The sequence below is a fragment of the Tupaia chinensis genome, unplaced genomic scaffold (assembly GCF_000334495.1).
Source record: "Tupaia chinensis unplaced genomic scaffold, TupChi_1.0 Scaffold000340_1, whole genome shotgun sequence".
Lineage (NCBI taxonomy): Eukaryota > Metazoa > Chordata > Mammalia > Scandentia > Tupaiidae > Tupaia > Tupaia belangeri.
Genome location: NW_006159834.1, coordinates 1,857,744 through 1,871,186, shown reverse-complemented (window position 1 = coordinate 1,871,186; position 13,443 = coordinate 1,857,744). Strand labels below are relative to the sequence as shown.

Genomic DNA, 13,443 nt, shown 5'->3' with positions numbered 1-13,443 from the left:
ATTCTTCTCTTGGGATCTTGGGCACACACGCACACGCGCCCAGCGTGAGTTTTAAGCCACCGGGTCCAGGACGCAAACCGCAGTTGACTATGTGGGAGTCCAGCGACATAGCCATTACGCTAACTGCTGGTTCCCTATTCTACTTTCTAAAAACAAAATTCTAATTAGGTGAAATAGTATAATTATATGAAGATCCAATTTATATGAATCCACTTTGTTTCATGTAACTATTAATATTGTTTATTTATGTCTATAACATTCCTATTAATGTAGTTAGGTCAAGAACAGAAGTAAAGAAACATTTATTGAAGTTGAAGAATTGTGTGGGTCCAGCAGGTGGCATTGTGGTGAAGGCACTGGACTTCCACATGGTTCATGTCTCAGACCTGATGACTTGCTTTCTCACTTTCCCTCTCTCTCTGATGTGCATATATGCCCTATAGCAGACTTTAAAAAAAAATAGTAAAGAAATAATTTTTTTAAAGTTGAAGAATTGTGCTTCTTATAGATAAAAAGGCAACAGTTTTGGATATTTTTTTTTTGAGAGGGTTTTTTTGCTATAGGGTGCATGTGCTTGCCAGACAGACAGAGAGAGATGAGAGACAGAAAGCGAGAAATCACCCCCCAGGGGGGATGGTCACACCGCAATCCCTTCTCCTCCATTCTCCTCTCGGGATCTTGGGCACGCACACACATGCGCCTGGTGTGAGTTTTAAGCCACCGGGTCCGGGACGTGAACTGCAGTCGACTATGTGGGAGTCCAGCGACATACCCATTACACTAACTGCTGGTTCCTATATTTTTGGATTTTTTTAAAATACAAATTATGAAAGTTAATGTTTTGAGACTGGGTTGAAAAAGCTGGCAAGTATGGTGTTCTGTTCCTATGGACAAACAGGTTACTTCCATATACATACCCAGTTTCATTCTTCAAATTCACAAAAATATAGCAGGATTGTTTCTACATCGAAAAATATAACAAGGGACCTTAAAGATAATAGACCCTTAATAAATATATATGGCATTGAATGTTCATTATTAATAAGAATGCTAATACCATTTTAACTGTATCCTTTCTCTTTCTCTCTAGTTGTAAATAAAGCAAAGATGTTATCCGCTGGGGTCACAGAGACAGTTCTGAAATTCCTGAAATCAGAAATGCCCCCAGTTCAGTTCAAACTTCTGGGAACATTAAGAATGTTGATAGATGCCCAAGGTAAAAGAAATGCTTTGCCGGGTTGCGATGTGAGTATGATGGTCTTGGTGCACCTCCTGTTGAAAAGGTTGTGTTTTTAGCTTTTGGGATTATATAATTATAAATAGCACATAAGAGAGATTGGCTTTGGAACCCTATTTAATAGTTCCTCTACATGTTATAATTGACTTCTAATAGAAGTTCTACTATAATTCTCTTTATTGGTACATACAACCCAGATTTTAATGGCGTTATCAGTGCCTGAGGGGTTTTTGTGTTTGGGTGTTCCACCCGCATTTTTATCTTGTTTTCAAAGCAGTGTTTCAATACGGTGGCAGTCAAAATTTTTAAAAATTTGTTTTGCCAACAGGGAGAGCATTTTTCTATTTGCAGAAACTGCAGTGCAAATCATTCCAAGGAATGAATTGTGTATATTTACTGATTTCTAAATTCTAACCCTTTCCTGTATTATTGCTTAGAGTCCTTCTAGAAACCTTTACAGCCTGCCTTCGCATGTGTAGGCTACCAGGCTTACCCAAGTGAGGAGGAGGTCAGTAGTGTTTGTTTTACAGAAAAAGCCTGATGGCCCATCAGATGAGGAGTGCTAGCAGTTCTTGTGTTAATAACGTGTTGTCTTGTGTGTTGCAGACATGTAATTTTCCTCCACACCCTTAGATTCTTGGCAGTGATTTCAGCGGAGTGCCTGTCAGTGACTCATTCTCTGTGGTTTGCCTTCTCTCCTACAGCAGAAGCTGCTGAACAACTGGGCAAGAATGTTAAGTTAGTGGAGCGTTTGGTGGAATGGTGTGAAGCCAAAGATCACGCTGGGGTGATGGGGGAGTCCAACAGACTGCTCTCAGCCCTCATCCGGCACAGTAAATCGAAAGTAAGTCACAGAGAAAACCATTCAGTAGGGAACGCTAGAGTAGCCTTCGTGGCAACCCAGCATTGTAGATCCTACAGCATAAGCTTATGTTTTCATGACTTTGTACGCAAATATGTTCACCAACTATTCAGAAAGAGAAATGATTGAAGTTTGAGCTTTTTTACTTAATTCTATTTCATAATAGTGAAGAGTAAGGCTTTGGAATCTAACAGAGGTGGGTTCAGATTTTCTCTCTGTCATTGAATGGTCAAGTCTCTTCACTCTGCAGTATCATCGTATATAAAAACTAGGATCGTACCCACCAGGAAGTGTGAGGATTTGATGAGATCATGTATAGAGTGCTGGGTGGGTACCTGGGACATAGGAAGCACCCATAAATGGAAGTTACTATGGTTACTATTCTTTTTTTACTACCATTACCAACATCATTGTCAAACAGTTGGTGTGCCGGGCACTGACAATGTTAGCTTCTCATACCTAGAAATCACATGGTAGGTAGAGAGTATAGTGCCAGACTCTGACGTTGGACAAACTCCAGTCTCATGGTCCCGTCCAGCCCAGCAGCTGTGTGGCTTATTGCAGAGAACCAGGAATGAACAGCTGAACTAGTTTAAAGATTGCAGTGGTGGGGAAACCCAGGCCAGCAGGTCGGCAGCTGCTTGACTATTTAGATTATTTGCTTTTTGTGTTTTAATTTTGCCAGAGAGCATATTCACTTGCCAGAGAGAGTGAGAAAGTAAAAAAGCACCCGCCAAAGGACATGGTCACACCACAGTCCCACCTCCATTTCTCCCTCCTGTTGGGACTTGGGAGACACATGCACATATGCCGGCATGTTTCTCAAGCCACCAGGTTCCATTCTCGCACCGTGCCGTCAGCCACGTGGATACAGCCACATTCCCCACTCACCCCGTCACCTGCTGGCTGCCCTTCCCTTTTTTTTTTAATACTCTCTTTTGTAAAGTGATCCTTTTGATCATTTCGCTCATAAAGCTTCAATAGTGATTATAGATAAGAAGAGAATCAATTCAGAGGTCAGATCCACCAGCTGTTTTTATTTATTTAATAGAACAGATTTTTTTAAAAAAGATGACAAGAGAAAGTTTGCAAGTGAAAGTATTCATTGCCTTTTTATTTTTTTAAAAGAGAGATTTTTGCTATATGGTGCGTGTACTCGCTAGAGAGACAGAAATAGAAAGAGAGAAAGTGAGAAATCCCCTTGGGGGGATGGCCACACCACAATCCCTTCTCCATTCTTCTTTTGGGATCTTGGGCACACACGTACACACACCTGGCACGAGTTTGAAGCCACCAGGTCCAGGACTTGAACTACAGTCAACTGACTACATGGGACTCCTGTGATATAACCATAATTCTATTAACCTGACTGCAAGCAAGATATATTTCTGTCATCTGAATTTGGAACACTCCAGTAAATTCCTGTTACACATGATAGTAAGATCAGGGAAGCCTTGATTAATCCTGTACTTGCAGTTCCCTTCAGATACTGTACCCCCAATTCAGTATCGGCTAACAGAATCAAATAAGCAAACCATTAGTGGGCACAAAAAGGTCCATGGGAAGGTGCATGCCAGCTTCTTAAACAACCAAATGTAGGAGGCAAAACTGTTCCAATTTTATAGTATGAAATTGAAATTTAAATAATTTGAGACTTTTCTATGGATTTAATTGATCACAAATTTCCCTTTCCCTCAGGTAACCTCCCACCTCTCTCACTACCTCTCCCCATCGAATAAAAGTTCGAGTACCCATTAAGCAACTTTAGGTTGACATATCAGATGACTGTTTTTTCCCTTTACGTGTCTCTCTTGCAGTTGAGAGTACTGCTCTTACGCAGTGATAGGAACCTTGATTCACATACCTTAGTGGTCAAAACTACAATGTGTGTTCACGGCAGGAGTTCCGGGGTGGTTGAGCCCAGAGCCCACTGCCACCTCTGCCCTGAAGGGGCACCCTGAGATGTCCAGGCACCCTGAGAAGTGAAGGCAGACAGTCTTGGCTCCGTCCTTTTGCACCTGATCAGCTCTCACATTCCTAGCTCAAACCAATGGGCAAAGATACTTTAAAAAATGCTTATGAAAGCTTTATGTGGCGCATTTGAAAGACAGCTTACCTGGCATGTTGCAAAAAATGTAAAATAAAAAAAAAAGAAAATTTTTTGGTCTCAAATATTATTCTCTTTTATTGATCCTGATCTAGGTCAACACTCGGGGCAATTTTTTGGCTTTGGTAGCTTCTGGCCCTCTTTGTTCCTTGTTATGAACTGCAATCGTCTTTTCCACTTAGGCAATTTAAATTGTCATCTTTTGAAAAGTTTATTTAAAGCTGAAAGCTTTTTCCCTTTCTTCTGGGAAGAAAAAAAAATTAATGGTTAAATGTAATGAGTCATACAGGACACTGTCAGAGAACCACTCAACAATGAATTGACTGATTGTGGTGCTGTTTCTTTGTGTGTAAAATTAAAGTTTGTAACTCTGCGATATTTATTTATTGTAGGATGTAATTAAAACCATTGTACAGAGTGGTGGCATCAAGCATTTGGTTACCATGGCAACTAGTGAGCATGTAATAATGCAGAATGAAGCCCTCGTTGCTTTAGCACTAATAGCAGCTTTAGAATTGGGTAAGTACCCCAGTGGCAACTCATTTTGTCCTGTTTTTATCTTGGATGAAAGGAAGCTCAGGAACAGAATTGACGTCAGACAGAACCTCGTCTGGAAGTGTTCTGCCAGTGTGTTGTCTGAACTTGTATCTGACTATATGGAAAATCCTGTGGGTTATTATCATAGCTGTTCCCTTTAGTTTTGCTTTTGGTAACGTTTTTAGGACAATGCTTTAGAACAGTGTAATTCCTACCAGGTGATGTGGTTGGTTAAGATGCTGGATCCCACATGGCTGACTCCATGGTCCCAGACATGGAGGTTTGAAAAATGCTGGGCACGTGTTTGTGCATGCCCAAAACCCTGAGAGGAGAATGAAAGAGAAGGGATTGTGGCATGGCCACCTCTCCTTTTGTTTCTGTCTCTGGTGAGCACACATGCCCTTTGGCAAAAATCTTTTTAAAAAGGAAAAGGAGGACCAACAGTTGGCATAATGGCTATGTCTCTGGACTCCCATGTAGTCAACCGTGGTTCGAGTTCCAGACCCAGTGGCTTAAACTCATCCCTGGTTCATGCACATGCGTGCCCAAGATCCTGAGAGGAGAGTGGAGGAGAAGGGACTGTGGCATGGCCATCCCCCCTGGGAGGTGATTTCTCACTTTCTGTCTCTTTGTCTCTGCCTTTCTTGTGAGCGCACGTACTCTATTGTGGGGAAAAAAAGGAATAATAGTTTAACTTCTAAGTGCTGTCTCAGAGCTGAACCCATAGTGCAGTGGGTAAGTGCTGTGCATAAGGAGCCAGATCCCAATGGCCAACCACAGTTTGCATCCACACATTCATGCTGCATCCTCAATCCTGATAGGATGAAGAAAAGGTGGGAAAAAGAGTTGCAGCATGACCACCTCCTTTGAGGGATTCCCTTTCTCCGGTGAGGGCACATACTTCTGGCCTTACTGCTTAATTTGCCAGAGGACAGATGTGCTTGTGGAAGGAGGGAAAACAAAGAACCCCCATGGGACAGGGTCACGCCACAGTCCCTTCTCCATCTCTCTCTCTCAAGAACACACCAGGAGTGTTTATCAAGCTGCCAAAGCCCAGACAACTTTAAGCAAAGAGGCAACGGAAGGGGTGGGAGTCCATGAAGACAGCTGATACCAACACAGATTTTTGTCCTGATTTTCAGTGGCACAGTTTCCAAATGCCCTTGTTCTCTCAGCCTGGGGTGAATCTGCATTTGTGCCTATCATAGCTAGGATTTCCCAAATAAGCTACAGTTTCATCAACTTCCTGATAGCTGAGCATTTTTCTGGGGTCTTGTCGTGTTACCATAGAACTATATAAAGTGACAATATATACTTACATTTTTAATTGCTACCCAGTGTGTCTTAGGCTCCTGGTGAGGCTAAGTTATAGAAATAAACCCATCCTAATTTTAATGCACAACACCATCTGAAAACCATCTCTCTCCAGTCTTGTATCTATTAAGGAATTGTCATTATACCCTTTTTTTTTTGTATGACATAGTATTAAAAATTGTTTTTAAGGGACCAGCAGGGCGTGGTGGTTGGGGGCACTGGACTCCCACATGGCCAACTGCAGTTTGAATCCTGGACCTGGCGGTTAGCTTTCTCACTTTCTCTCTTTCTCAACAAATTAAAATAAGTAAATAAATAAAGTTAAATAAAATAATTCCTTAAAAAATTGTTTTTAAGAATCTAACTTTTTTTCCTTTTTTGTTTGATTTTGCTATTGGGTATATGGACTTGCTGGAGACACAGAGAGAGAGAAATAGAGAAATCATGCCCCAGGGGAATGGCCATGCTACAATCCATTCTCCATTCTGCTTTGCATACATCCAGCGTGTTTAAGATAATTGTAATTCATACAGCATTTGTGAGAAATAATCTAAAGTAATCTCTTACACATTCTTTCAGTGGTCACATTTTGTAAAACCACAGTATAAAATCTCAGTATAACTTACATATGATACTCAGACTTACCCAGTTTCACTTGTACAGTTTGTATGTTAAGTTCTCCGTAGTTTCACCCCTGTGTCCATTTGCATATCTACCCCCACACTCGAGATGCTGAGTAGTTCCAGTAGCACAAGAGTCCCTCTTGTTGCCCTTTTATAACCACACCCAGCTGTCTCTTACCCCTAGAAATTGCTCATCTTCCCTGCATTCCAAAAATGTTACATAAATTGGATCATACAGTTTGTGACCTTTGTAGTTAGCTCTTTTTGCTCAGCATAATTCCTTAAGAGTCTTAATTTATTTTATTTTGTGTATCATTAGACATCTTTTGTGCTTTCATGTATGTGTAGTGTTTTCCATATGTAGACTTTTTTTAACTACTTCAGATTAAAGCATGTTTTGTTATTTAATGTTTAGTGTAAATTCCTAGATTGTCTTCTGAAATGTATTTCTATTTGTTCATAAGGTCTGAATTTAATATTACTTATAAGGTCATCTTTATTTATCAATCCCTTTTGTAACATTTTATGTGGCCAGTTTATCGAAAATGTTTAGCCTGATGATATTGGGTTCATATGAGTGACTACAACTTACATTTTGTTTTATATTCTAGGCACTGCTGAGAAAGATCTAGAAAGTGCTAAACTTGTACAGATTTTACACAGACTGCTAGCAGATGAGAGAAGTGCTCCTGAAATAAAATATAATTCCATGGTCCTGATCTGTGCTCTCATGGGATCTGGTAAGTATTTCTTCTATCATTTGGTGACTTTCAACATATGGTTGACATTAAGTATTAAATGTAGAATAATAAATGATGGCAATTAATAACTGACCCAGCCATATCAAAATGCCCTGAACACTGCCACAGTCATGTGTTCAATGCCTGGTTCACCCTAAAAATCCAGGCATGGTGGTATACACATGTAATCCCAGCAACAGGGGGAGTCTGACGCAAGAGGATTGCGTGCTCACAGCAATCATTGGCAGTGTAATCTAAAAGAACAAATTAAATGGACCAGCAGTTAGCGTAATGGCTATGTCGCTGGACTCCCACGTAGTCGACCACGGTTCGAGTCCCGGACCCGATGGCTTGAACTCATGCCGGGCGCTTGTGCATGCGTGCCCAAGATCCCGAGAGGAGAATGGAGGAGAAGGGATTGCAGTGTGGCCATCCCCCCTGGGGGGTGATTTCTCGCTTTCTGTCTCTCTGTCTCTCTCTGTCTGTCTGGCGAGCACATGCACCCTATAGCAAAAAACCTCTCCAAAATAAAATAAAATAACAAATTCTTATTTTGTATATTGTAATATTAACTAAAGAATTTATATAAAAATCACTGTCATATCTTGATATATGTTCCATGAACACACTTAGGTCTTGTTGGTCAGTAATTGTGGTGAGTTTCTTATGTTCTTGCCATTTTCATAACTAAATGTTCTATCAGTTCTTGAGAGGGAGAGATGTTGAAGTGTCCTGCTATGATTGTGGATTTGTTTCTCCTGTCAGTTCTGTTAGTTTTTGCTTCACATATTTTTCAGTTGTTGTTAGGTACATATACCTTTAAGAGAGCTCTGCCTTCTTGGAAGAATCATAATTGACACTTCTATCATCGTATAGTGTCCTTCTTTGTCTCTGATAATTTTATTTGCCCTGAAAACTATTTTGTCTGACATTAACATAGCTATGCATACTTTTTAAAAAAGAATTATTTAATCTTATTTATTATAAATATTATTAAAATTTATTATAATAAATTAAATTTATTTTTATTATATTAATAAATTTTATGATATAATAAAATATTATAAAATGTATTATAATAAAATATTATAAAATGTATTTATATAAATTATTTATAACAATAAATGTGAGAGAGAGAGAGAAGTGGAGTGTGAGAAAGCAAGTCACCAGTTCCAGGACTTGAACTGTGATTATCCATGTGGGAGACCAGCACCTTAACCACCATGCCATTTGCCAGCCCCTCCTCCTTCCTTTTGAATAACATTTTTATGTTTCCTAATTAGTCTGTTCTATTGTTATATTTGAAGCGAGTCTCTTCTAGGCAGCATGTAATGGGATTTTTTTTTAAATCTACACTGCCAGTGTCATTTAAATGGTGTATTTAGACCATTTACATTTAGTGTAATTACTGGTATGTCATGGCTTTAGTCTACAATTCATTTTTTGTTTTCTACTTATTCTGTTCCTCCTCCCTCTATTTTTTTTTTCTGACAGTCTTTGGATTGCTTGAACAGTTTTTAGTCCTTTTACTCTCTTGCATTTATAACATATTTGTCTTAAACATTTCCTCTATAGGTAATATATATAGAGCCACATTGAAACATATTATCATTTTTGTTTTAACCATCAAGCATAGATCAGAAAACTCTTAAGAAAGGAGAGTCTGTCCTGTTAACCCATACTTTTGGATTCTTTTTAAAATAATTCCCTTTTTATTTAAGAACTTCCTTTAGCCATTCTTGTAGGTTAAGTCCGCAAGGAAACATTCTCTTAGTTTTTCCTCCATTTGAAAATCTCCTGAATTCTCCTTCATTTGTGAAAAGCATTTTTTCTGGGTATAGGATTCTAGATTCACAGTTTGCTTGTTTGGTTTTTGTTTCGTTTTGTTTTTTTCCCCTACACTTGAAAAACATTCTGCCACTTTCTTCTGATCTTCATAGTTTCTGATAAGAAATCTGCTGTTGTCCTATTTATCTTTTTGCCCTGTATGTAAAGTGTCATTTCTGACTCTGAAGATTTTTTTCCCTTCAGTTTTCAGAAGTTTGACTATGGTATGTGTTGACATAGGTTTCATTGGGTGTATCCTGTTTGAGGTTTGTTCTGTTTCTTGAATCTATAGGTTTATGTATTTTTCTAAATTTGGAGATTTTTAACCATTTTTTCAGGTACTTTTTAGCCTTACTCTATTTCTCCTCTTTCCAGATCTCTGAAAGCATGAATGTGAGATCTTTAGTTATCGTCTTCCAGGTCTCAGAAGCTTTGTTCTTTGGTTTTCTAGTTTATTTTCATGATATTGTTCAAATTGAGTACTTGTTATTGTTCCAAAAGTTTACTATTTACTATGTCCTCACCATTCTGTTGTTGAGCCTATAGAATTTTAATTACTGTATTTTTGAAAATAAAAATTTCCATTGGCTGCTTTTTTGCAGCTTCTATTTTCTTACTGAGTCTTTCTGGGTTTTTCATTTGTTTCAAACATGATCATAACTGTTTGTTGAGACATTTGTTTTTTACTTTTGGTAACATAAAACAAAATTTAGGGGCCAGCCAGTGCGTCAGCTGGATTCTATATAGTGGACTGTGCAGTTTATGTCTTGGAAATAGTGGCCTGAAAAACACACCAGTGGTGTGTACTTCCACGCTCAAAATCCTGAGAATAGAATAGAGGAGACCAGATTAAGGTGTGGCTATCCCTCTTGTGGCATACATTCTCACTCTCTTTCTCTCACTCTCTTGCTCTCTCTCTCAGACAAGCACATGCACCCTGGGGGGAGGGGGGGAGGAATTACAGTTTTAGTAATTTTAAGTGTACAATTCAGTGGCATTAAGTACATTTACATTACTAAACAACCATTACCACCATCCTTCTCCAGAACTCTTTTCATCTTCCCAAAGTGAAACTTGTATTTATTAAGCAATAACTCCCCATTCATCCCTCATGCCAGCCTCTGGTAATCATCATTCTGTCTTCTGTCTGAATAACACTACACTGTGTACTTCACATAAGTAAGATGCTAAAAATATATTTGTCCCTTTGTGCCTTGCTTTATTTCACTTAGCATAATGTCTTTAAGGCTCATCTGTGTTGTAACATGTGTCAGAATTTCACTTCTTTTTAAGGCTAAATGATGTCCCATTGTATATTTCACAATTTATCTGCTTATCCACTGAACATTTGGGTTATTTCCATTTTTTGGCTTTTGCGAATAATGATACTGTGAGCACTGGTATACAAATATTTCTTAAGTCCCCACTTTCAGTTCTTTTTAGTATCTATACAGAAGTGGAATTGCTCAATTGTGTGGTATTCCTTAAATTTTTCAGGAACTGTGACATTGTTTTCAAGTGGCTGGACCCTGCCAGCAGTGCACTTGAGTTCCAGTTTCTTAACATCTTTACCAACTCTTGTTTTTTTCCTGTTTCTTTATTCATAGTCTATTGAATGCAAGGTGATATCTTATTGTTTGATTTTCATTTCCTTAGTTAATATTAGGGATCTTTTCATGTGCTTGCTAATCATCTGTGTATCTTCTTTGGAGAAATGTCTATATAAGTCCTTAGCCCTTTTTTGAAATCAAGTTGTTTGTGTGTTGCTGAGTTGTAATTCTTTATATATTCTGGGGATTTGTCTTTTATTAGGCATAGGATTTACAAACTTTTTCCCATTCTGTGAGTTGCCTTCTTACTTTACGGATTCTTAATTTTGATGGTCCAATTTATCTATTCTGCCTTTTGTTACATGTGCTTTTGGTATCATATCCAATAAATCATTGTTAATTCAGTGTCATGAAATTTTATTCTAAGAGTCTTACAATTTTTTTTTAGCTCTTACATTTAGTTTTTTGTTTTATTCTGAGTTAAATTTTGTACATGGTATAAGATAGATTCCAATTTTATTCTTTTGATTGTGGATATCCAGTTTTCCCACCTTTTGTTGAAAATACTGTCCCTTCCTCACTATTGGCACCCTTGTTGAAAACCACGTATATGAGAGTTTATTTCTGGGCTCCCTAGTCTATGGGTCTACATATCTGTCTTATACCAGTTCCACACTATTTTGATTATTGTAGCTTTGTAGTAAGTTTTGAAATCAGTAAGTGTGAGAACTCCAACTTTGTTCTTTTTCTAGATTGGAGATTTGGTGTCCCTTGAGATTTTATATGAATGTTAGGATGGATTTTTATATTTCTACTAAAAATGTTGGTTCTAGTTTTATATACAAGTTTGAGGAGTTCTGATTACTTAAAACTTGTTCAATACCATTCTTCCCATATAGCAACTTTCAGAGTCTTAACAGCAGTCCTATATTTTCCTGTAATTGGGGTTAAATAGATAAAACAAGCCCCCAGAGAAAAAGATAGGAAAAAGGGAACCCAGTGTCACAGAAATTTGTTGGAAGGGCACAAAGTATAAGCTTTCAGTTTGTCATAAAATTAACTTGAAATAGACTTTGAGGTTTTCAAGTAAGTCATTGAACTTCATATTTGAACTGGCAATAGAAGGCTATGATTAAAGAAACAGAAAAAAAAAAACAGAAGAGTTGGTAAAGATGTTAAGAAATTTGAATTCAAGTACACTGCTGGCAGGGTCTAGCCACTTGTTCATATAAACAAACCCTGAAAAATCATACAGTAAGTTGTGTTTAATTGTAAGTCATTTCCGTTATCAACCTTAGACTGTAGCACTTAACGTTTGATTTATCTTTATAAAAATGTAATAAGTGAAGTTTTTAAAAATCATAATATGCCCCAAAATGACATTGCTAGGCTACTTCTATATCTTTTTCCAGAGTTACTCATAATTTTATAACTCAGTCTCATCAAAACAAACATTTTAGTTATATGTTTTAGGTAAATTGTGTAGAAAGATTAGAATAGCCTAACAAAAGTGTTATCTGTACATTATTTTTGTTTTCTAGACTCTCTACACAAAGAAGTGCAGGATTTGGCCTTTCTAGATGTTGTATCCAAGCTTCGCAGTCATGAGAACAAAAGTGTCGCCCAACAGGCCTCTCTCACAGAGCAGAGACTTACTGTGGAAAGCTGAGACCGACCCCTTGCTGATATACAGCATCATCCCATCTCTGAATTCCCCTTTGTCCTCCATCCAGCTGCCTCTTCTGCTTCATTCTTTACCATTATCACATGTGCATGCGTGTAATGTTCCAATACCAATTGAAGAACTGCTGTAGGTACCTGCCTAATAAGATTTCTAAAACCCATAGTTAGTGTGAACATGACTTTGTCCAAAACAGGTCTCCACTCATAACTGTTCTCTTGTATTCCTGTTGCTTGAGCTACATTAAGTAGAATGTGCATGTTGTAGTCCTATGATGATGTACACTTGGTACTACATAATGAATTGCTCCTCACATGTGGTAAACTACATAATAACATACTGGTCAATTAGAAACAAAAGAATGCAGCAGGGTCTGTCTAGCATATTAAAGACGAAATTGAATTAAAAAATAGCTCCATTTTTTGGTGCTTGAGAAGCACAGTGATCAAAAAAATTGTATGACTGCTCATTCATTAATCTTACCTACTAATGTCAAGCCCATGGTACCTAGAGTTAAATAAAATTCCAATGTTCTCACTCTTTACCCAATGGTTTCTCCTTTTTCCTACATAGACTATTAAAATTGCCACACTTGGCAAGACAGATTTCTGATTCTATATTTAATTGACTGTCATCAATAGCCTGATGTTGAAAACATTTGTAGTTTTCAGTGTGTTGAAGAATCCCTATTACAATAGGGCATTTTGGCTTTTGCCTATATTTTAGATTTTGATATATGTGCAGTTTCACCTCAGAACTTCTTCCATCAGTTAATCAGCATTGTCAAATACCTGTCTTTAAAAGTTACTTGGCACTTGTTTTCAACTGAGGAAATTGAATACAGCTCATTGGAGAAAAGTTTGTTTTTGTTTTTTTCTGTCTTTCATCATTTGAGAAGTTCATCTTTAACAGACCTTTTAAATCTTATATTAGAACTATTAGGGCATTGAGGAAAGATGCTAAAG

The 13,443-nt window shown here is 37.9% G+C and overlaps 1 protein-coding gene across 5 annotated transcripts in view; it reads left to right on the top strand.

Annotated features, from left to right (window-relative positions):
* The window catches only part of RAP1GDS1 (Rap1 GTPase-GDP dissociation stimulator 1), a 155,501-nt gene extending 142,353 nt beyond the window's left edge, over window positions 1–13,148 (top strand). For 3 of the 5 annotated variants that reach the window (XM_027773321.1, XM_006152178.3, XM_027773324.1), the window contains 5 exons: window positions 1,091–1,216; window positions 1,942–2,081; window positions 4,599–4,725; window positions 7,292–7,420; window positions 12,339–13,148. In XM_027773321.1, the coding sequence (XP_027629122.1) occupies window positions 1,091–1,216; window positions 1,942–2,081; window positions 4,599–4,725; window positions 7,292–7,420; window positions 12,339–12,466 (650 nt within the window). In that variant the 3' untranslated portion in view covers window positions 12,467–13,148. The remainder of the gene's footprint in view (window positions 1–1,090; window positions 1,217–1,941; window positions 2,082–4,598; window positions 4,726–7,291; window positions 7,421–12,338) is intronic. The other 2 variants (XM_027773322.1, XM_027773323.1) reach the window with 1 other exon arrangement.
* The last annotated feature ends 295 nt before the right edge of the window (window positions 13,149–13,443 follow it).